Source organism: Acanthopagrus latus, chromosome 6, assembly GCF_904848185.1.
Source record: "Acanthopagrus latus isolate v.2019 chromosome 6, fAcaLat1.1, whole genome shotgun sequence".
NCBI classification, from domain to species: Eukaryota; Metazoa; Chordata; class Actinopteri; order Spariformes; family Sparidae; genus Acanthopagrus; species Acanthopagrus latus.
In genome coordinates, this window is record NC_051044.1 from 16862702 (window position 1) to 16886129 (window position 23428).

Here is a 23428-nt window from a genome sequence, read left to right on the forward strand (position 1 = left end):
AGGCGATCTTTGGATGACTGTGCGGTCATTATGTATGTCTGCAACTTTGTTATTGTAGTTTGGGAGACCTAGTTATTCTTTAATAACTAGGTCTCCAGTTAACGGGAGTTGCAGGCGAGTTATCAGTGTAGTTTTTTTTTTTTTTTTTTTTAATTTACAGATGCTGATAAGTGGATTTTGTTACTGTCAGATGGAGCCTGGCAAACTGTTTCCTCCTATTATACAGTCTTTATGCTAAGCTAAGCTGAATCCTCATATTTAATGTGCAGACATGTGAGTGGCATTAATCTCCTTGGCTAACTTTGGCAAACGTGAGAAAGCTCATACAGTATTCCTCTGACTACCACATGGGGGGACTCTTCTAAATAGGGACAACATGATTTCATATTACTTTAACAGAAAAACATTAGCAGACTGAGAGCACACTCAGTTCAGACTATTTTTGGACAGAACTTTGTTACATGAACCAAAATTAGCATTTTGTGAAAAATAGCAAAGATTTGAGCCCAAGGTTCCTTCTTCTTCCTACATAGCACAAATAGGAGAAGGAAAAAAAACTGCTAACGCCTCATGTAGAATTTATAACATTAGTTTTAAAAGTAAAGAGTTTAAGTTCAGTTTTGCTTTTTGCAAGGTCTAATTTCTGCTTTTATTTCACCTTGTGGCAGTGCCTCATAATATAATCATGGTTCTGGTCATTATGAATGTAATACTGAAGGTGTTTCTGCATGGATGAGCATTTTTCTATTTTCCCATTGAACTTGTTTCAGGATCGTTGTGACGCAGGTGTAGCAGTTTGAAGCTGACGCGGTTAATGTGTGTACTTGAGCCTTTGGAGTTGGTTTGCGGAGGGGGAGGTGTTTTACAAACGAGCAGATGAGCTGTGAACACTGAACACATGCAAAGACAGCAGGACCTCCAATCAGCATGAATTCACCACGTGATGAAATGTAATCAGCGATAAAAGCAGCCCGTTCTGTTTGATATCTGTCACAACAAGTGACAACAAGTATCACCTCTCGGATGGTATCACAGGGAATGTGTTCTGCCATTTTGCTTTGCTCATTGTGAAACATGTCACCTTAGACGTGTTTGGCAGGGGCTGACCCCTAACAATGGCTGCCTGTGGAAATAATATCCCCCCCCCTTGTGAGCTTTATGGACTCGGCCCTTCTTTAGCTGAGGTTCAGATGACAGTCTTTTTTGATGGAACTGCTCAAACCAGTTTTGAAAGTGGTCTACGTTTCACTGGCAGGTCACAGAAGCTGTGAAGTAGCTGCTGTGTAAAAAGTGCCGGTGCTGAGAGCTTGAGGCAGGTGAGGTCAACCAGTGACTTTGTTACCTGAGCCTGCACGGATCAGGTTCACTCAGGGAAACCTTCTGTTATGATGAACGGCTCAGGATGTGGATCTTGTTCACTCAGAGTAATGGCTAATTTTAGGTCTCATTTGTCACAGCTCTGCCTTTTGAGCTCTGAAGTTAAGGCTGAGATTTCACTAAAAAGTAAAGAAAGTTATTGGATCAGCACAAACCACATGTAATTGTTGTGCTGTCTATAATATATAAAACCATATGTTCAAAAAGACTACAGAAAACAATGTGACATATGATTGAAATATGAATTTTATGTTTGTTCTGTGTTGGTATATGAGGAACATTCTTCTGTTTAAGTCACATGCTTCATGTATGTAATTCACTCTCTAAATCTGTTTCCACCTCACAAACCTTTCTACATCAGCTCCACATAAAAAGCATTTTGTTATAGTTTAACTTTTTATGTTGTTAGTTTCGTTGTCTTTGCATTTTTTTCACGTGTGAATTGTGCTGAAAAACAGGCGGATGGAAAAGTCTGTTGAGGAAATGTACTGAAAATTCATACTCCGACAACTAGGAATGATTGTACAAAATATAATGGCATCTATCCAACATTTAAGACCATTCACCAAAAAAAACAAACATGTCAGTCCCGTGGTGGTCATAGAGGAAAACTAGAGGATCAAGTCAGTAAATTTAACCTGAAGCCATCTAATGTGTGTTTGAGATGTTTCAGTCGAAACTGATGTGGTGAACAGACCAATTGATGCTAACATCCCTAAAGCCTAAGTTATATTATTAAAGTATTAAAGCATCACGTCTTCATCCCTTCCAGCAGATCTTATGAAATATAATCTGACATAGATTTTTCTATCATTTTTTTCACACATGTAGGCTGGAAAATACCAATGATGGTCTCTCTTTTTTTTTCCTCCTCACTGCACACATCTTGTGCATTGCAGCATGTTAGCATAGCGTGACACGGTTCCCTACATAAGGGCAGACTGGTTGTTATTTTTACTGATGGGTGCCTAATGTGACACGCAGTGATGCCAGCTGAATCAGTATTTAGCTCCGCCTGATTACTCTCATAGTTCAGAGGGCTCAGGGGGGCAATGAGGGGAAGCCTTTTAAATCGATCCATCACAGACTCGAAGCCTAATGAGGAGGATTAATAGACTCTGGATCATGATTCTAGGTGGCGTTTCTGTATTTTTTTACTGGATATGTTGAAGCCTGCTCTGTCTGCCCTCTGTCTCTGCTGTCGTTATCAGCTGGAGCATCAGCATCCTCTTTCCTCTGAGGTCATGATTATCGTTTTTCTCAGTAAGCAGGTCAGCGGTGCCGTGCCCCCTGGCTCCTCTCCATCTCAAGAATACTGCACGAACAGCATCATTTACAGGATACCCTCAAACCATGATCCCTGAAAGGGAGGGGGGCTGCTCATGGTGTCTGAGAGCATGTATAGATATTTGGATGCTTGAATGATATCCTTCCACTTTAAAAGATCAAGACGGCAGCTCTGTCTGGTTTTACAAACGGAGAAAACATCGGTAACTTTGTGGTTTTCAGAGCCTCCTTTTCAAACAGTAATTCATTAATCCTTTTAATGAACAATGAATACAGATGCCAATAAGTCACACAGGCCTTACAGCTGGCAGATGTGCACAGGAGACTCATTGTTTGGTCCCCTGTGGGAGGGATAATGAATAAATCTGCTAGTTAGTCCTGGATTTTCTTCTTTTTTTTTATTGTAACATACTTTCACACATCACGCCGACCCATTTCCACAGGATCAGATTTACGACCGCAGACCACAGCTGACAGGTAAAGCGTGATATTTTTAAACCATGTGCTCCACCACAGGCTTTGATCCCAGTGCGAGGCACCGTCGGCCGTCTGGTCTCAGAGTTTCAATCACGTGTGCGCAGATATATCAAAATGTGCTCGAATAGGCGGGGCGATCTGGTTTCGGACGTCTGAATTTGAAGCTGCAGCCCTGGCGGCTGTCTGTGTTCTCCTCCATGAGAAAATATATATTGAAACTGTCTTGTTGTTATTCTGAACTGTCTTCCTGTGTTTCCTACTTGCGGTAATGCATTTCCCCCACCCTGCTACTTTGACATTGCCCTAGTTTTCTTCCTCTGTGTTGTAGTGTGTCGTTTAATGTGCCTCTGATATCTATTCATGGCACGCAGATTCTGTATTCCTTCACGTATTCTCCCTCTGACTCTGCCTTGTGTTCATGATTAACCTCATTATCTGTTCAGTGATCTTTGTGAAACCTCTGCATCTCATCTTCACCACAGTAAGCTACACGTCACAATGTGTTAGTGTGTGAGACACGAGCACTTCAGTGTGGAGGGAAGCAAGGTGAATGTGAGGGGATGGTATAGATACATTTAAATGGGTCAAACCCGACCACTGTCCTCTTTCTTTTCTCTCTCTTCTTCTATTTGTTAACGTGGAGTGCAGGCATGGCCGACTGCATGTGCGATTTTACAGCACATGACAGGAATCATGTCATTTGGTGTCTTTATTTGTATAGGCCACTGTTAAAGTGTATTTTGTTAGTCAGGTAAAATAAAGACATCAGGTTACAAATGTACGGCACCTAGTTATTGATGAATAAGTCACCCAGTGCAACAGTGTGTCTCACTGATGTGTTTTTAATCATTTCTGGACAACATCTAAGGTGAACATTAGTCTTTAACTCCATGGAAAAATAATCCAGCCCCAGCCTTTGATTCATATGTATGGGATAAATCCATGAACATAACAGTGAAAGGACTATTGCGTGTCAAATGTAATTAAATTAAATTGTTGTCTGTTTTCTACAGGTTTGCCTCTAAAGAGCCAAACGGTTTGTTACTCTACAACGGGCGCTTCAATGAGAAACACGACTTCATCGCCATGGAAATCATCAATGAGCAGATACAGCTCACCTTCTCTGCAGGTAGAACAGCTGTTGGTTTACCCATTCTTTATCATGATTTACTGAAAAAATGCATTTGTTTTGTTTCATGGTGTTTTTGTCTTAAGTGTGTTGCAGTTATTCACCTCTGACTGTTTTCCAGGTGAGACCAAAACAACAGTTTCACCGTACATCCCCGGAGGAGTCAGCGACGGCCAGTGGCACGTGGTCGAGGTGCACTACTACAACAAGGTATGATCCTTGATAAATGAACAGAAACTCCTCAAATACCATTTACCTACAGATGCTGGACTATGGTTATGTTTGAAATCTTGTGGAGTTAATATTTTTCCTATTTCTTTCTTGACACCTTTCATGAACATGCAGGAATCTCGATTATGCTTTGACTGTTGTCATTAAGTGTTTTTGCTCAATTAACCCTGACCTACCCCATCAGAGATGACATAAATTGATTGCATGATTCTTAATGACACTTAATAATGATGGTCATTAACATTAATCAAGGCCCCTTCATGTTCATGTCAGGTGACATGTCGATCTTATGCAAAGAGCTTTAAATTAAGTGTTCCCACATAAGTAATAACAAGTGAGAGCTCTTAATTTACTTCTGTTCGGACGTACAACATTTCTCTTTTGAATAAAAAGTTTGACATTTTGGGAAATACACTGACTCACCTTCTGAAACTACAACCCCATGTAAAATATTTAATAAGCATTTAAACCAGCTTTGAACATCTACGGTGTTGGTAGTAAATGCAATGAACGGTGTTGAACTTCTCTCCATTTTGCCTGCACCCAGAGCCTTTTTTGCCAGCAAAAACAGATGACGTGTTTTGTGACAGATGAAGCATTTACAGCTGTTGTATCAACTACAGATTTTTGTTCCAGATTTTGTATGCACACATTGATACAAAGAGTTTAGTTAGAGCCGTCCCTCAGTGTCTTTCTCATTTTGTTTGAGGGGCATCGCTCAGACTTGTTATACTCTGATTGAACTTGAAAACAAGACAGTGTTCACTGTCTGTTTCTCACCTAAAATGTCTAAAACATATTTAAGTGTACTGTTTACGTGTGACACAGTATTGTTTACATCCCTCATCAGTGTGAGTGTTTCTTATCTCCAGTGTGAAGTGTTGCATTTGTGTTGCATTGTTGCATTTTCTCTGGACAGCCCAATTTGATGCAAGTGCCGACTTTCGAGATAACAGCTAGCGTGACTCTGTCCAAAGACAACAAAATCCAACCACCAGCAACACTAACATTACAAATCACAGAAGGTTTTGCTTCCTGTTTCTGCCTATTTCTCATCTGAAACGAAGCTAACTGGCTGCTGGCTGTAGCTTCATTTTCTGTACAGTCATCTCAGTGGTTTCAATCTGCAAAACAGGGTATTTCCCGAAATGTCAAACTGTTTTTTTTTTGTTTTTTTTTATTAGACTGTGCATGTTAAACCACCACTATGTTATCATTTGGTTTTCTGTCTTTAATTACCAAACATTAGCTGACATACCTTTGGTTAAGTCTGCCAGCTACTGCTCCCCTCAACAGGGGCGGCAGCACAATACCAGACATAGTTACAGAAGATATTCAGAGTGAAATCAGGTCACAGGTTTGATCTGCTGCAGACAACAGACAGTGTACTTTTATTGCCATACAGACTGCAGTGATGACTGGCAGCTCATGTGCTTTCTCGACAAAAAAATTTAATCTTTAGGACATCCATAACTGTAGTACGTGTTAACCAGAGGGCAGACAGGAAACCCTGAGCTGTGTAAGTTTGTCGTTCTGCCTCTTTAGTGGTGCTGCGCTGTCAGACTAAAGAATCGCTGCTGACAGGCTGATGATCTGGAAAAGAGCCAACGTGCCAACCAGACACTGATGGAGGGAGAGACTCAGACAAGAGAGGGGAGGGAGGGGAGGGTAAATGAATGAAAGCTAGAGAGTAGGGAGGCAGTGTTACTCCAGACATGTTCAGACTGGATTAAATATGTTTTGATTAATACATTTCTCCATAAGAACATCACAACAACTCAATCAGTGGAAGAATGTATGGAGCTGTTGTGTCTCACTACTTTCCCAGCCAGGACCAACAACACAGGATGTCACATTTTAGTCTATTGAGGAAGTCACTTTGCATCATAAAGATGTTGCCAGGCAACACCCCTGCTGCTCAGATTTTCTATTCAGTGTCTATGATAACGTGTCCGTGTCAGATTTTAGCCAGAAGAAGTGATGAAGGGGGGGAATCTTGTCGATCTTGGACGAAAACTAGTTTTTTCTTTGCCATGAACACATTATAGGCTCATTAATCACTTTGTTACAAAACCCTAAAATCAAATGACATCAAAATTCTTTTGTTGGTTTGCTGACCCGCTCGTTTTACATCTGTATGTGTGCCACATGTTTGAAGATGATCTGTTAAGGTTTGCAGGTACAGAGCGAGCTCTGGAGTAGAAGTAGTGAGGTAATACTTTTCACTTCTCAATATCATTTGCAATCCTACTTTTTCAGTGTCAGGCGTGGTCATGAGAAGGTCTGAACATTTCATGTTGTGATTTTCTAGCCCAGCCTTTTTTACAATTCATGATTAAATGCCCATAATCATTAAACTTGAAATAGCATTCTGGAACCACCTCTCAGTAACTTGATTATTTCTTAACAGTGAGCAACAGAAATTCATGATTTGTGTCTGTGAACGGTGTACTTATTAGGTTCATTATTTTGAATACATGCCATACTTTTAGTATTAAGCATCAACACAAGTTTCTGGGGTCCAGCCCCCAGCTCTAGCTGAACTAATCCTCCTCTCATGTTCCACATCCTGTGAGTCGCTGAGGTAGAAACATGGCTCCTCCTCCCTCTGGAGGTATCCCATGGTGGCCCACTCTGACCCGTCCCTGTCCGCAGGGGGTGGGGCAGGATGAGGCGGGGAGGGGGCATTTTAGATTGAAATGTGGCTTTCAGGATGGCGGGGGACTGTGGAGAATGGCAATGACCGCTGCCTTTGTGTTTGGCTCTGCTTCCTTTGGGACCATGGGCAGTGAATGATGCGGCCCCGGGGAAGGTGCCCCTGACTCTCTGTTCTCCAGTGAGGACAGAAAAGCGGAGCAGGAGAGGAGCGAAAGGAGGGTAAAGAAAAGCCCAGAGAAGTATTGACTCGGGCTTTGAACGGGGACGCTGCGCTTCAGGGCCAACCCCTCTTGTTGCTATGGTTTTTCCAGTCAATCTTAGATCCCATATTTGTGTTGCTTGCTGCCATGCTCCTCCTGCGCAACCCCTGTCACCCTCTGTGACAGGGAACTCATATTCCCATAATCCCCTGTAGCGGCGAGTGAGAGCAGTGTTTAATGTGGCCCTGGGTAAATATGTGCGTTCCAATCAGCGCTGACAGGACAGGGTTTTGTGCAGCAGAAAGACATCCTGACAGAGAGTCATTATTGGAGAGTCAACAGCCGTGACTGATGACAGCAGAGGTCAGTGAAAGGAGCGTCCAATCTGGAGCGCTGCCTGTTTCGGAGCTTTCACAGTGACGGGAAAACCGTGGAAAAAAGCATGTCGGATGATTTCACCTTTGGCAGTTCACACTGCATGTTTACTTGTTTCATCATCAACAAATTTGTAACAAATTGAAACATCAACTGAGAAGTAAAAGCGTCTATTAGTGTCTGTTTCCATCTACTTAACATTTCAGTGTTGAGCAGTGAATGGTGAGACTTCCTGTGGGAACAGAGCTTGATAACAGGGCCTGTTGTAGAGGAAGAAATCATTCACCTGAACTGCAGACTGGACTGACGAGGAATGTGGCTAACATAGCAGACATCTTAAGATGCTGATGGCCACGCACCACATTTGCTTAGCCTGATTCTGTATTTAACAGGTTTATGCTTTGTTTTATGTGGGTCTGCACAATTGATTTTAGTCACAATATGAACAGGTAGAAAAAGATAGAAAAATAACATTATGTTGTTTTAAGATTCCTCTTTATAACAATCAACAGGTTTAGATTCCCAGCACAATTTATGACATTCCCTTCATCTTAAGATGCACTTTTAGCACTAATTCGGAAATGTTTGTGTTCCAACACACTAAACATAGATGAGCATGGGAAACATTATACCTGCAGTTAGCATAGCATGTTGACTTTAGCAGTAGGCTTAAAGCACTGATGTGTCCACATACATGGTAAATGGTAAATGGTTTGGCAGTTTTCTGGTCACTCAAAGTGCTTCACAATCAATTTACCTACTCACATGCACATTCATACAACATATATGCATTATAGGCACACACACAGCAAATTAGTTTTCAGTATCTTGCTGAGCGACACTTCAACATGCAGCCGTAGCAGAGGATCAAACCTCTGCCCCTCCGATTTGTCGACAGTCTGGCATGGCTTTAGGCGCTGAGTATAGTTTACCAGCGTGCTTTTGACAGTGTTTTGTTTGTTTGTTTGTCTTTTTTCTGCAGATTACATGCTCTTTTGCTGCTTTTTTGTTTTGGTGAGATAAAGCTTTATTCTGTCCTTCGAATCTACATCACACATTTTTTAGTCCTAAAAATGAGTGCTAAAATATGCAAGTACCTGGTAGATTTGCTTCACTCACCAGCCAGAAAAACAATGTTTTGAATTTGAACATTCACTTGGCATTTTGGATTGTACAGAACAAAGTACATTTTGCAGCCTGCACATATTTCTGTGACATTTCTGTTTGCCCCAGAATGTTAAAGTGACTCAGGTGAGGTGTTGTAATAACATGCAGCAAGACGGTTATTATTGGTCTCATCTCATTCACATCACTAACACTCAGCACACACTGTGATCACAAGACACAAAGTGAGCGCAGGAATGTAACTAACTGCAGCCTCTCCGTTACAGAGTCATATTATTAGAGGCTCATGGAGATTTAATCTAATCTACTCTATGAGAAAACCATGTGAGGGAAATTTAATTGCAGCTGTGCCTTGGGCTTGAATCATATTTGTCATGACTGGATTGCTTGATGAAGTGTGTTTTGTCTTAATGGATTTCCTGTGATAGAGCTGCTAAACACATTGCACCAGCCAAGGAAATGGACACTCTATCTGTAGCTGGGTGTTGTTTTCCTGAGCTTTTAAATGACGGGATCAGACAGCGCAGACGAGGCTTCATATCAGCAGAGCAGTCAGGAAATTATCATTCCTAAGGCTCACGAGGATCTATTTTAGTTTAACCTCACAGAGAGCAGAACAGTCAGACAATACAGCGCTTAATAGCTGCCATCGACACATCAGCAATGAGCCAACACTTCATATCATCTCTGCTCATGTAGACCAGCTAATTCCTGCCTAAATCCTGTCTGACCAGCTGACAGCTCAGCGGCCAGTCCTCGCCCCGAGTGAGGCTGGTCACCGCTCGCGACACCAGCTTGAACCTCCACTCAGGGGTTAAAGAGAGCTCTACGTGACCTCAGAGAAACTGGCCGATTTGAAAACAGGTCACGACCTTTTATTGACAGGATCATCATTCGCTCCCTCGCAGACCCCTCCTCCTTTTGTTGCTCCCTGCATTGATTTCTCAGACAATGAAGAAGATCCTTTGTGGACAGGGACGATGTCCTGCAGAGAGAGAGCTCTTCTCCTCGTGTGTGTGTGCGTGTGTGCGCGCACATGCATTTGCCAGCCGTTGCCTTCAGCTCTAGCTGTTATGATATGAATAATTAAAATACTCGACAACAGCGAACTAAAGATGAACGGGGCTTGAACTGAGTGAGATGCAAAAGATCATTTATGTGGTTGTTTTTTTTTTGTTTTTTTTTTCACTTTCAAAGCTCCAGTTTTCAATCTGCCTCATGAAAGTTACATACAGCTAAGCACTGGCTGAGAGTCCCACGAGTTTCTGTACTGCTTTATGGATTCATTTTTTGTTAAATTCAGCAGAAAACAACCTATTTTTGAGTCCTATTAATAAATCCTGGGTGACCAAAATACTTCAGCACCTTAAAAATAGCAGCACGATACATCTGTTTCATCTTCTCTTTTCTTTTTTCCCCTCACCGCTTAGTTATGTTTATGCTGACAAACCTTTTTTTAGGAATTGTCAAATGAATATATTACTATAGGAGGAAAACAACCTCTCTTATCTGTCCATCTTAATCGAGCTATTTTAATACTTGCACCAAACTTATTACTTACTTAAACACAAATCCTTATACAATTCTCTCAATTACAAAAGCACAAAAAACATTGTTGCATTGTTAAATTCTCTGTTGGATGAAATGAAAAACCTAACCAAGGAGCCACAAACATTTCTCCAGATTCTCCAGTGCACACAAAGACTTCGCTGAGGCATTGTGCATTCTTAATCCTCATTGTTTTGTCCAAAGCCTCCCCAGAAACATAAGGACGGAGCTCCATGATTTATCTTTCTATTCATGAGTTTGTCTCTCCCTCCACAGCCGATCTTAAACCAGGCTGGCCTGCCACAGGGCCCCTCGGACCAGAAGGTCGTTGTAGTGACGGTGGACAACTGCGACACCTCCGTGGCCCTCCGGTTCGGTCATGTGATCGGAAACTACACCTGCTCTGCTCAGGGCAGCCAATCAGGGTCCAAAAAGTAAGTGTGCATCAACAGAGTTCTCTCATGAAAATGTAGAAGAATTTCATATATAACCTTTCACTCCTTGCCTCACATCCCTTCATTACTCCTGTATTGACTTCGGTAATTTACTTGATTACTTTCTTCGCAGCTGGCTTATTAAGAGAGAGAGTAAACTTGTTTTGAAATAAAGTTCAACATCTCCAGGGTCCTTTATCGGGATGTTTATCTTTTTTTTTCTGTTTTTCATCTCCGGGGGGAGAAAAAACACTGCGAAACTCTCTCTGTGTGTGATGAATTTTTCATGCATTCCTCCTATTAGTGTTGATGATGTAAAGGAAAAGCAAAAACCCCGGGTGTGTAAATGTTCATGGGTTCCATGTTTTGTAGATCACTGGACCTGACCGGCCCGCTGCTCCTCGGAGGAGTCCCCAAACTCCCAGAGGACTTCCCCGTACGCAACCGGCAGTTCGTGGGCTGCATGAAGAACCTGCGTATCGACAACCAGCACATCGACATGGCCAGTTTCATCGCTAACAACGGCACTCTGCCAGGTACGATTTGACCTGCTGTTTGGCTTCCACAGCTTATCCTTTACTTAATCTCTTAAACCTGTCACTGTTCTGCAGTCAAACAGTGTTTTATTGTTCAAGCAGCCAAGTGAGAGAGACAGGCAGAGGAAAAGAAAATAACAACGAGTATAATGAGCACAGCGGGGAAGTGGAGTCAGTGGGAAATGATCGTTGTACCTGCTATGAATACTTTATTACCCTCTAACGCTTTGCTACTTTGATGAAATAATGAGGTAGAGCAGATCAAACAGATAGATCAACCTCTTATTCCCTCACCCTCACAGGATGCTCTGCAAAAAGACATTTCTGTAACACCAACCCGTGTCTGAATGGAGGAACCTGTGTGAACCTGTGGGGCTCCTTCAGCTGCGATTGCCCGCTCGGATACGGAGGGCAAAACTGCCAAAGAGGTGAGTGAGTCAAGTGGAAAGAGTGCGGGGCATCAGGGCGGAAAGACGAGACGGGACACGGATTTGTCTGCAGTTTTTACCCGAGACCCGGGACTGAACTTGTCACCGAGCGCGAAGCTGTCGTTCGTCAGGTTAAAATAAGCAGAGAGGAGACAGTAACAGACACACTGCTGCAGACGCTGCTGCATTTGCATTTGAAAATAACAGGTGGAACATCCATTATGTGCAGTTAGTGGTGATGCTCCTGACTTGATTTTAAACATTCATAGTCATAAAAAGCCTTTTGATGACTAGTTGAAATGCCGAATTTATGATGGATTCAGTTTCAATTGTGAGAATCAAGCTTCTCAAGGTTGAATTTCCTCTGGTTTAGACGATGTTGAACCATTCAAGATTAACTGCTTTTTTGACTTTTGAAGACACAGAGCATGTTTCTTATGTTTCTGTCATGTTCTCCAGTGTCTGGATTTGTCACACCGGATCCTCTGCAGCTGTCTTCTGTGCTGATTTATGGTTTACAGCAGTTTGAGAAGAGACAGAGGAATTTAAATGACTGTGGCAAAACGGCCAGCCTTTTTTTATGTTTGACATTGAAAAAAAGACTTACTTAAGAGAGCATAATTCATGCATATCAGCTATAAAAATGAGGAAAAGAAGTTGCTCTGGAGTATTGAAATGAGGACAGATGTGTCAGTCTGCGGGAAAAGACTGGGAATGTGATCTCATGATATTGATCTTTATACATAATTTAATGAGCTTTGATAGCTTGAAGGTGTTTTAGTCAACAACAGTCTTGAACAATTGGCTGCACATCTTGGACACATTTAATACTGCCTGGCACTAATATCAACCTGTAACATTAGCTAGGAAGTGGCTGAATGCTAATGTTTGCTGATTTGTTATCAAACACGTTGATTTACCTTGAATTATGGCCCGATGTCCCTGCAGATTTGCATTAGCCAATCGTCTTTTCAGTTGGTGATCGATGAGGAAGCAGTGAGATGATAATGATTTGTCAGATTCCCTACGTTTGTACGACTTGGCAGTGCCTGTAAGAGAAAAATGGCTGCCATGTGAATATGGTTTCATGCTTCAACTTAGATATCCTGTTTGAAATCATATAAATCAAAAACAATCGCTATTTAAAATGAAACTATCCTGTTATGATATTTGTTTGCTGTCACCTGCCGTCTCACACCAGATTAGCACGGCATTAAATAATCATGATGAAAACATACATTCACAGTTAAAACAAACACCCAGTAAAACAAAGAACATTCAACAGTTTAGAAGTTTTTGGTGCTTTGAAAGATGCTTGACTTTTACTTTATTTTCTTGTGTGACTGTGAAACAGAGCGACTGAAACTGTGCTGCAGTTTCTCCTTTTGTATCTCTCTCCTGTCCCCAATCCGACAACAACATCCGCAGTACATCGGGTTCAGTTGCCATCCTTAATCAATCATTTCGATCGGCCACTTTTCTTCACTTTGCACAGAGACAGAGTAATGAGAGGGAAACTGTCTCACATCAGGCAGGGTGTCCTTTCGTGTCACTCTCGGTGTGTGAAAGAGCCAGAAAGCTTCTTTCAGACCCCAGAGACGGTGGAGGTGCGTGAGTGCACACAAACATGAGTGAAACTACATTTAAATTATTTGAAATGAAAATGTCTCTGCTACAATAACAGAGAAGTCACCAGGGTTTTATAAGACACCCTCAAGACATGTTTTAAGTCATATAGAAATACTCCGCTTTGAATAAGAATTCATGTTGGATATGCTTTTTCCCTCCACCGCAGATGAATGTGAAAAACTGCATGTACATCATTTTGCACAGTGAAGCTCAAATGTCGAACACGCTGAAAAACACTTTCTTAACTGGAGGGAGACTTAAAACAGATGCTGTTTTATATTTTTACCTCAATATCCTCGAATCTTATTCGTCCAAACTTCCAGTCTGGTGAGCAGGCAGATGATGAAGTAAAGCATTATGTGATAAACTGAGATTTTATGTCAGAGGACGAACTGGACTTGATGATAATGACTCACTCATCATTCCTCCCAACCTCTCACTCTCTCCTTACATTTCATCTGCTCTTTGACCTCTTTTTGCTGTAGTTATGGCGAGTCCGCAGCGTTTCCAGGGTAACAGTCTGTTGCAGTGGAACAACATGGCGGCGGCAGCGGGCTCCGTCCCCTGGCATGTAGAGCTGATGTTCCGCACACGTCAGGCGAGCGCTACACTGCTGCACATCTCCTCCGGCCTGCAGCACAACCTCACACTGCAGGTAATTATTTTAGGTCATTTAGGTCTCGATTCCGCAATTTTATAGTCAATGCACAGAAATGTCTCTTTATTCTCAAGAGGGAGGAAAAGAAACATTTCGAAGGAATGCTCGGTTATTTGTCACTTAATCTGACAGCAAAGACCTGAACTCTGACCTGAAGTCTTAGACAGATACAGCATGATAGGATTGAGGCTCCACCTGTTGGCCATCTATGTCACAGCAATGTCTCTGAATATCAGAGGACATTGACTCAAAACCCTGCTGATCAGCCACTCATTGTAACATCTGAGGCATTTTCAGCCAAGTCTTTGACTGCTTTCTGTGCCCGTCTAGACCAACGCCTCTCTGATATTACATAATTGTCTGATAATCTATTTCCAGCCCTGCACACGTAGTTCAAGGTTTGAACTCTGACTACAGAGTGAAACATAGACTGTCTGAGAGGAATATTTCTCTTCATCGTGTGGCACATTGCTGATTCTTGGTGGTCTTTTATCTCTTCTGTTGCTGAACATCGATTTAATCTCCCTCCTGCTGTCTCCTCTCTTTCCTTCCACTCTTTCTCATCCTGCCTTCGTAGCTGCGCGGGGGGAGTGTGTTGATGGGGCTGCACAGAGGGGAAGACTCCACTCTCTCCCGCGTGGAGGAGGTGCTGGTGAACGACGGAGACTGGCATCATCTGCAGCTGGATATCAGCAGTCTGGGGGGAGCGGCGGGCCAGCACAAAGCAGTGTTGTCTTTAGATCAGGGGCTCTACCTGGTGAGTTGTTGTATCCAAGTTACTTTAAATCACCATGAATTTATTCTTGTAGTTTTGCGTTCATAAAAGTCTGTGTCCTGCATGTTTTCAGGCTAGTATGGAGGTGGACGGGAAGCTGCGGGACTCCAAGCTGAAGACTGTGAGCATTGGTGGTTTGGCGAGGCCTGATGGGAAAATTCAGCATGGCTTCCGTGGCTGTATACAGGTACGTCCCTAGTATAGCTTCTATTCATATCAGATTTCAAGTCTTTTTTTTTATTTATTGGTGCAAAAAGAAAAAAGTGTTGACTTCGATAACGTAGGAGTGATAAACGGGGGTAATGTAGACGGACAGCCAGAGGAAAAAGTATTAATTTGAGATTGTACATATAAAAAAAGACAAACAAGGGTGAAATAATAGTCATACAAAAAAACTATAATGATATTAACACTCAGAGTCTGGTTCATCTCCCGGCCTGGGTCCCTTTGCTGCGTGTCACTCCCCCTCTCTTACCCTGTTTCCTGTCACACTCTTCAGCTGTCCTGTCAATTAAGCCAGAAAAGGCCAAAAAAAAAACCACTCAGAGTTAGACACCAACTGCCAGCTATAAATAGTTATTTTTCTGAAAGGTTTAATAACCTTTCAAGGCAAATTATATGCATATTCTTTAATAAGCTTTTCAGTGGTATCACACATCATGTTTAGGCTTTCAGGGTCTCTGTAGTAAACATGATCACACCATCGTGTTCTGAAGCATTGATTTGTCAAAGAAACCCACAGCTGTAACTTCCTTAAGAATGTCCAGATGCAGAATAAAGTGAATGAGCCGGACTGAAACTCCAGCTTCATCTGAATCAAATGATGTATGGCTCTTGATGTTGACTGCTAGAATAGGGTGGGAATAACAAATTAAATGCAGGAGAGTCAGGCGCCTCTAAAATTGCTCCATGTCTATGAGGGTTATTAACATCATTCAGTTACAAAGCATCCAGAGTTGTTCAGCTGTAATTGAATGAGTGTGTGTGTGTGTGTGTGTGTGTGTGTGTGTGTGTGTGTGTGTGTGTGTGTGTGTGTGTTATACACTGCCCATAGATAAAAGGAAATACTCTTCAAACAGATTTGACCTACTTTAACCTAAATACTTTTGTCTTGAGTCATGCTCACTCAGCGTGTTCGAAAAAAAACTTAACTTCCTGAGCTGGTGATGGAGTGCAGGTTGACATCTGCAGCATGAAAGCTACACGGACTCAAAGTGTTTTAAAAGCAACTTCTGTGTTTGCAGCACATACTGGGGCATTTTTCACGTATTTTGCACATTTCACTGATAAAACACAAACACAGCACCTGAGCTGCCTGTAGAAATTGCAGATTTGCCTGTAATATCTGAAAATTAATAATGCATAAAGTGCTTCTGTGGAGTTGTTCACGTGTTTGTTTGTTTGACTGCAGGGTCTGCGGGTGGGAGGCGCTCTGAGTCTGTCTCAAGCGAGGAAGGTGAACGTGGAGCCTGGCTGCAGCGTGCCCGACCCCTGCAGCTCCAACCCCTGTCCTGTCAACAGCTACTGCAGCGACGACTGGGACAGCCACTCCTGCACCTGCCTCGCTGGTCAGTCTGCACACACGAACATAACATCTTACTGGCTGAAAGGTCATATAAAGATGTCTAAGCTGTTCAGTCATCATATTTTAAATGTATATACAGCCTATGTAGAATTATGTTTATGTCTACTTCCATGCTTATTACAGTTTGCTGGCCATGTTGCACAGCAGCTTATTCACATCAGTTTCTCTTTTGTTCACAGGCTACTATGGCACCAACTGCACTGATGTTTGCTCATTGAACCCCTGTGAGCACGAGTCCACGTGCACCAGGAAGCTTAGCACCTCTCGTGGTTACTCCTGCGACTGTCCCAACAACTACTTTGGCTATTACTGCGAGAAAAAGTACAGCTCTCACATTTGTGTCACACTCTGTTTGTGTGTAATGTGCTTTATTCCTCTGCATCGTGATGTAATCTATTGTGTTTGTGTACAGGACCGACCTGCCGTGTCCCAGAGGCTGGTGGGGCCACAAGACCTGCGGCCCCTGTAACTGTCAGACAGACAAGGGCTTCGACTCGGACTGCAACAAGACGAGTGGAGAGTGTCGGTGCAAGGTGAGACCTGCAGCTCTGATCTATGACATTGATCAGGTGTTCCTTTCTTCAGGCATTTATTTTTCTGTCTTTCTTTTCTTTACTTTTATTCATTGAGTTCAATTTAGATTAAGTACAAAAGGAAATCGTATCAAAACAGGATAAGCTGTAAACCGGCAATGAATCAGAATCATCTTGATTAGCATAATGACATCTGAAAGCGAGGTCACAAAACAATAACTTTCATTGTTGTTCAGGTAAAATGGTCACGTGAACCTTTTCAATGAGCTATGATGGATATGGTCTTTTAAAGTGGAAAGATCTCCTTCAATTAGCTTATCAGCAGCTCCTGATCCCATTCACTGGAGAAAATGATACAGATGTTTCATGCTTGTATTGAGAAAAAAAGTGAAAATGTTTAAAAACAAGTGAAATGGTCATAAAACAAATAAATACATTTCACTGTCATCTTACCTCGAAGGTGGTCGTGTCTGATATTAAGTCATGAGAAAGTATCCCTGACAGGATTTTTGTTGTTGCACTGTATTGTGGGAGAATAATGAGCAAATTCTACAAACTGACTTTCTGCAGTAAATTCGATGGGGTCACTGTGAACACATATCTGGTATCTGCTATCTGGTATGTAGTATGTCGTTGTGACACAGCTGAAGGCTCACTAGGAGAACTCAGGTGGGGAACATAAATGAGAAACTGGTCTTTCAGCAGCCAGATGTTCCTGAACAGGCAGCTGCAGCTCGTCAAACCCTTCAAGTGGGAATATGTGTGGAGACATTGATAACAAAAGAAATGGTTCATCAGCACTTCCCTTTCCTCGCTCCCGTTTCCAGGACAACCACTACCGTCCTGAAGGCAGCGACACCTGCCTGCTGTGCGACTGCTACCCTGTCGGCTCGTTCTCCAGAGCGTGTGACCGAGAGAGCGGCCAGTGTCAGTGTAAACCCGGAGTCATCGGACGCCAGTGCGACCGCTGTGACAACCCCTTCGCTGAGGTCTCTCCTAACGGCTGCGAAGGTCAGAACATGTCATATTATCAAGTCACTGCAATGCCTTATTTATGATGCCTGTTTCATTATGGTGACGAATACATTGAATAACTTTCTATTTTTATCTTCATCATCTCCCTCTGTCTCTCTACTCTCCCTCTTGCTCCATCTCTCAGTAATCTATGACAGCTGCCCTCAGGCCATCGAGGCTGGGATCTGGTGGCCCAGGACAAAGTTTGGTCTCCCTGCAGCAGTTCCCTGTCCCAAGGGAACGCTCGGTATGATGGTTTTCCAGGCAGCTCATCTAATTACCATATAATAATGGCAATATATGAATCTCGCCTCAAGCCGTCTCTCTGCTCTGCAGTCTGTTCCTCAACTCTCTCTCTCCTCCTTCTCAGGCACAGCCATTCGACATTGTGACGAGCACAAGGGCTGGCTGCCTCCCAATCTCTTCAACTGTACCTCCGTCTCCTTCAGCAAGCTGAAAGCTCTGGTGTGTAGCTTCACTCACTGTCACATTGAAATCACAACTCATACAACTGGGAAGGATGTAGGGGAACAGATTAGAGGTTGCAAGCAAATCTACTGCACACTGTGTGACAAAAATACATTTATTTGCACTGTTTCGGAACGAGACCCTCATCAGAAAAACTTTCTTAAAAAAAGAGGACATCTTAAATTGGGAGTTGCTGCAACCAGTCACAGTCATCAGATGAATAACAAATATCAGCTTCCTAACTGAGAGTAAACGTACCAAATGATTACATGAAGCTCGAGAAGTAAAACACTTTAAATACTGTAAAATGTAACTTTATGAATTCATGTTAACTGGACACTGAAGGTCCGAAAGAAAGGTATGTTTTAACCCAAAACCATGTTTTCCTTAACCTAACCAAACCGCAACAGAAAACTAGAAAGAAACAGAAAATAACAAGTGAACAGTTAACAAAATGATAATATGTAATAAGGCCCTGCGATAAGCTGGCGACTTGTCCAGGGAGTACCCTGCCCTCGCCCAGAGACAGCTGGGATTGGCTCCAGCAAAAACCCCACGACCCCATAAAAAGGATAAAGCAGTTACAAACAATGGGTGGATGGATAATATGTAATATACGTCTTCTTAGTGTAAGTCCATACTTAATGCAGATTTGCCCCAGATGTGGTTTACAAAACCGTTTCATTAGTTGAAATATAGATAGTTATTATTCAACCATAGTCTCTACTGAACTTTAGCCCTTGTTTCCACTCATGCTGTATTTCTATCCTACTTTGCATGGAGCATCTGGAACAAAAACAATTTCCCCCAGGGGATTAAAGAAGTATTCTGATTCTGTTGATTCTGATTCTGAATTTCACAGCAGGCCACCTGATATTTGTTGAGACATTTCAGTCTGGGCAAGTGAAAATTTTGACCTGCTGGTGGCGTTAGATCAAATCCCAGGGATCACCAGTGTCATTATTATTTATCCTCTGCACACTATGAATATCAAATATCATATTTCATTATAATCCATCCAGAAGTTGTTACAACATTCGACCGAAACCCCAAAATGTCAGCGTCATGGTGGGGCTACAGAGAATGTCAGGAGTCACCTAAAACCTGAAGATTCCTTCTCTGGAGATCATTAATGTTTCTACTTTTCTTCATGGCAGATCATCCAATACTTGTTGAGATATGTTCAGTCTGAACTGACCAACAGACATCCATCCCTAGAGCCACAACATTAGCATGGCCATCGATATGTTTAAGTTACTAAATGCTTGTGTGCTTCTTTTCTTTCTCCAGTCCGACAAGTTTTACCGTAACGCGTCGCTCCTGGACTCTGGACAGGTCCAGCAGACAGCTGCCATTTTGGCCAACGCCACGTTGCACACAGAGAAGTTCTACGGCAGCGATGTGAAAGTAGCATATCGTCTCACACAGAGTCTCCTGCAGCACGAGAGCAACCAGCAGGGCTTCAACCTCACAGCCACACAGGACGTCCACTTCACTGAGGTGAACAGCCACATGCGTACCGTATATCTCCATCGGAGAATTCACAACACAACGTGAAACAAAGTACAAACAAGAGATTGTTGCAGTTTTTCCAGTAAACAAAATGGCTTACACGCAGGAAGCCAGTCCTGCCTGGCGGGACTTCATGCTGTATCTGCAGGGAGCACATTACACTTCATTTCACTCTCCGCTGTGGCATCCTGTCACATTGAACTCTCGCTGTTTTCTCACAGAATCTGGTCCGTGTGGGCAGCGCCATCCTGTCTCCAGACACACGCCTGCACTGGGAGCTGATCCAGCACTCGGAAGGTGGCACGGCGGCGCTGCTGCGACACTACGAGGATTACGCAAACACAGTGGCACAGAACATGAGGAAGACCTACCTGAGCCCCTTCACCATCGTCACACCACACATAGGTGAGAGGTTTACCTTGATGTGACAATGCTGAAAGCCATTAAAGGCTAAAGTTTATTTTTAATTAGAGATCAATAATGTTAACAAGACAGCATCTTACTGTGGATTACTGAAGAACGGATAGCAAAGAGAACAAATGTGGGCACATATCTTAAAAAATCCCAAATGTTAAATGTCTAATCACAGAAAACAAAGAAATTACTATTCTGCGGCCAAAACTAGGCTCTGTTTGGCATTTGACTCGCAAAGTATTTTAAAGATGAATTAAATGAATGAGTAAGTGTCCTTGAGATCAACACAGTAAATAAAGGTAATTTATTTATATTTTGACTCAATGTATTACAAATTTGACTAATCCTGGCAAAAAAAAAAACAAGAAAAAAATATGATCAAATTAAAATAAAGTGAAGGAGGTTATGATTTTCCACTAGAAACAAACTCTTTCTAGTGTGAAGTGTTGTAGAGAGATGACATTTACTAAAATACAGAATAATTCAACAGTTAGACAACAAAATTTAGCATTTCAGAAATCCTGCTCAGAGATCACTGTGAGCTACAGAATAATCCTGCAGTGATCTGATCAAAGCGGGTTTCCATCCTCTGCACCTCTGACTCCCCGTGTGTTCTCCTCAGTCATCTCTGTGGATCGTCTGAAAAAGATGAATTTCGCTGGAGCCAAACTCCCGCGGTACCAGTCCCTGAGGGGCCCCCGTCCTGCTGACCTGGAGACGGCCGTCACACTGCCCGATTCTGTCTTCCAACCACCTGTGGACACGAAGGGCCACAGGCACCTGGACGTCTTCCCAGAGTCCTCCATGAGGAACCACTCTACCAACAGGAAGAGACGCCACCCTGATGACAGCCAGCAGGACGCCATCGCCAGTGTGATCATCTTCCACAGCCTGGCCGCGCTGCTACCAGAGAGCTACGATCCTGACAAGAGGAGTCTGCGGTGAGCACGATTAATAAAACTAGCAAGATGTGATTTAGTAGTTAAATCTTTCTTTTTTTTCAGTCCATTTTTTGACTGAGTACAGAAACAGACACCAAATAATGGCAGACAAGTCATGAGTATCTCTCGAGGTCCAAAAGAAGAGACTTTTATTTTCATTTTTCAAGGGAATATAAATATTGTTCACGCTGTCCAGAGCAACAGAGTTATAACTGTTCTCTGAATTCATTCGTTTAATCCTGTGGTTTTATATTCTTTGTTGTCATCAGGGTGCCAAAGCGTCCAGTCATCAACACGCCTGTGGTCAGTATCACCGTCCACGACAACGACGAGCTGCTGCAGCACACGCTGGACAAGCCCATCACTGTGCAGTTCCGCCTGGTCACCACTGAGGAGCGCTCCAAACCCATCTGTGTCTTCTGGAACCACTCCATACTGTGAGCACCACACACACACACACACACACAAAGCTGATGATGAAGCTGGATGAAGTTGAGTCATTCTCATTCTTTTCATCTTTGTGTACATTTCAGTGCTGGACACGGCGGCTGGTCGGCAAAGGGCTGTGAGGTGGTTTTCAGAAACAACACCCACATCAGCTGTCAGTGTTATCACATGACCAGCTTCGCCGTGCTCATGGACATCTCCAGGAGGGAGGTGAGTGCCAACCAAACATTTCACCTTTATATTAAACGACACGTATCATCACGCTTCTCCAACTCAAACTTTTCTTCCTTTCCCTAAACGTGACATTTGTGTCAGAATGGAGAGATTCTTCCAATCAAAATCCTGACATGGAGCACAGTGGGAGTGACGCTGGGCTTCCTCTTCCTCACTACCATCTTCCTCCTCTGCCTGAGAGCCATGCAGTGCAACAAGACGAGTATCATCAACAACGGCGCCACCGCACTCTTCCTCTCTGAGCTCATCTTCATCCTGGGCATCAACCAGGCAGACAACCCGGTATTCATTTAGTTTTCCATCTATTCAACTTCAGTTTTTAATGTTTTTGTTTACCTGTTTAATCATCCGGCTCTGCTTTTTTATTCAGTTTGTGTGCACGGTCATCGCCATCCTGCTGCACTTCTTCTACCTCTGCACGTTCTCCTGGCTCTTCCTGGAGGGGCTGCACGTCTACCGCATGATCAGCGAAGTGCGAGACATCAACTACGGACCCATGAGATTCTACTACCTGATTGGCTGGGGAGTGCCCGCCTTCATCACAGGTCTGAACCCTCATGATTTCACTTAAAAGCACAGAAATGTACCTCAGGTACACAGGGGGGGACACCTGGAAAGTCTTGGCATCCAGTTTTTGTCTTTCAGTATCTTAAATCCTCAAAAGTTCAAACTTGATTCTCGACGGGGCAAAAAACAACAAGAGATGGATTCATGGTAATAGAGTCGCTTTCTGACACGTCTCTGATGCTCCCGTCTTTCTGCAGGTCTGGCGGTGGGACTGGACCCTGAAGGCTACGGGAACCCAGACTTCTGTTGGCTGTCGATGTACGACACTCTCATCTGGAGCTTTGCTGGACCCATCGCCATGGTGATGTCGGTGAGTCCCTGCGATCAGCCCATGAAAACTGTTATATCATAATGTACTGTAGATACACATCAGCAGCAGTGTGCATCTGTATTGTTTGGCACTGAAGGTTTACTGATAATGACACAGCAGGTGGACTATTCAGATCTGATACTTAAGTAGAAGTCCTGTCTTGATGTCAGCAGTGATGCGGCCTGTCATTGTGTCCACAGATGAACATCTTCCTGTACATCCTGTCGTCCAGAGCGTCCTGCACACTAAGACACCACAGCATCGAGAAGAAGGAGCCGCGTGTGTGAGTGTCCCGATCAGACTATAAGCACAAACACTGTTCAGTGTTCACACACTGCCTTCTTTAGAGTCATTTTGTACTTAACGTTTTGTCAAGCGGGAGGAGATTCATAAACTCAAACTTTCTATTTAAACCAGAAGAACTCGACTAACCATTTAATGGATGTCAATATTTAAATTCCCATTTTTATTTAACAATGCTGGCATCAGATCCAACCTCCTCTCGCAACACTCTCTCTCTCTGCTGGAATACTTGA

General features: G+C 42.9%; 1 protein-coding gene across 4 annotated transcripts in view; it reads left to right on the forward strand.

The window, feature by feature from the left end:
• celsr2 (cadherin, EGF LAG seven-pass G-type receptor 2) overlaps positions 1 to 23428 on the forward strand; it is a 65285-nt gene that overhangs the window by 36202 nt on the left and 5655 nt on the right. For all 4 annotated transcript variants that reach the window (XM_037100465.1, XM_037100466.1, XM_037100467.1 and 1 more), the window contains exons 6-28: positions 4155 to 4270; positions 4392 to 4480; positions 10684 to 10841; positions 11214 to 11377; positions 11680 to 11805; positions 13920 to 14089; positions 14670 to 14849; positions 14941 to 15054; positions 16279 to 16435; positions 16632 to 16773; positions 16865 to 16985; positions 17813 to 17996; positions 18145 to 18246; positions 18370 to 18464; positions 19758 to 19967; positions 20201 to 20384; positions 21016 to 21334; positions 21604 to 21771; positions 21868 to 21991; positions 22097 to 22297; positions 22386 to 22560; positions 22780 to 22892; positions 23093 to 23175. In XM_037100465.1, the coding sequence (XP_036956360.1) occupies positions 4155 to 4270; positions 4392 to 4480; positions 10684 to 10841; positions 11214 to 11377; positions 11680 to 11805; positions 13920 to 14089; positions 14670 to 14849; positions 14941 to 15054; positions 16279 to 16435; positions 16632 to 16773; positions 16865 to 16985; positions 17813 to 17996; positions 18145 to 18246; positions 18370 to 18464; positions 19758 to 19967; positions 20201 to 20384; positions 21016 to 21334; positions 21604 to 21771; positions 21868 to 21991; positions 22097 to 22297; positions 22386 to 22560; positions 22780 to 22892; positions 23093 to 23175 (3495 nt within the window). The remainder of the gene's footprint in view (positions 1 to 4154; positions 4271 to 4391; positions 4481 to 10683; positions 10842 to 11213; positions 11378 to 11679; positions 11806 to 13919; positions 14090 to 14669; positions 14850 to 14940; positions 15055 to 16278; positions 16436 to 16631; positions 16774 to 16864; positions 16986 to 17812; positions 17997 to 18144; positions 18247 to 18369; positions 18465 to 19757; positions 19968 to 20200; positions 20385 to 21015; positions 21335 to 21603; positions 21772 to 21867; positions 21992 to 22096; positions 22298 to 22385; positions 22561 to 22779; positions 22893 to 23092; positions 23176 to 23428) is intronic.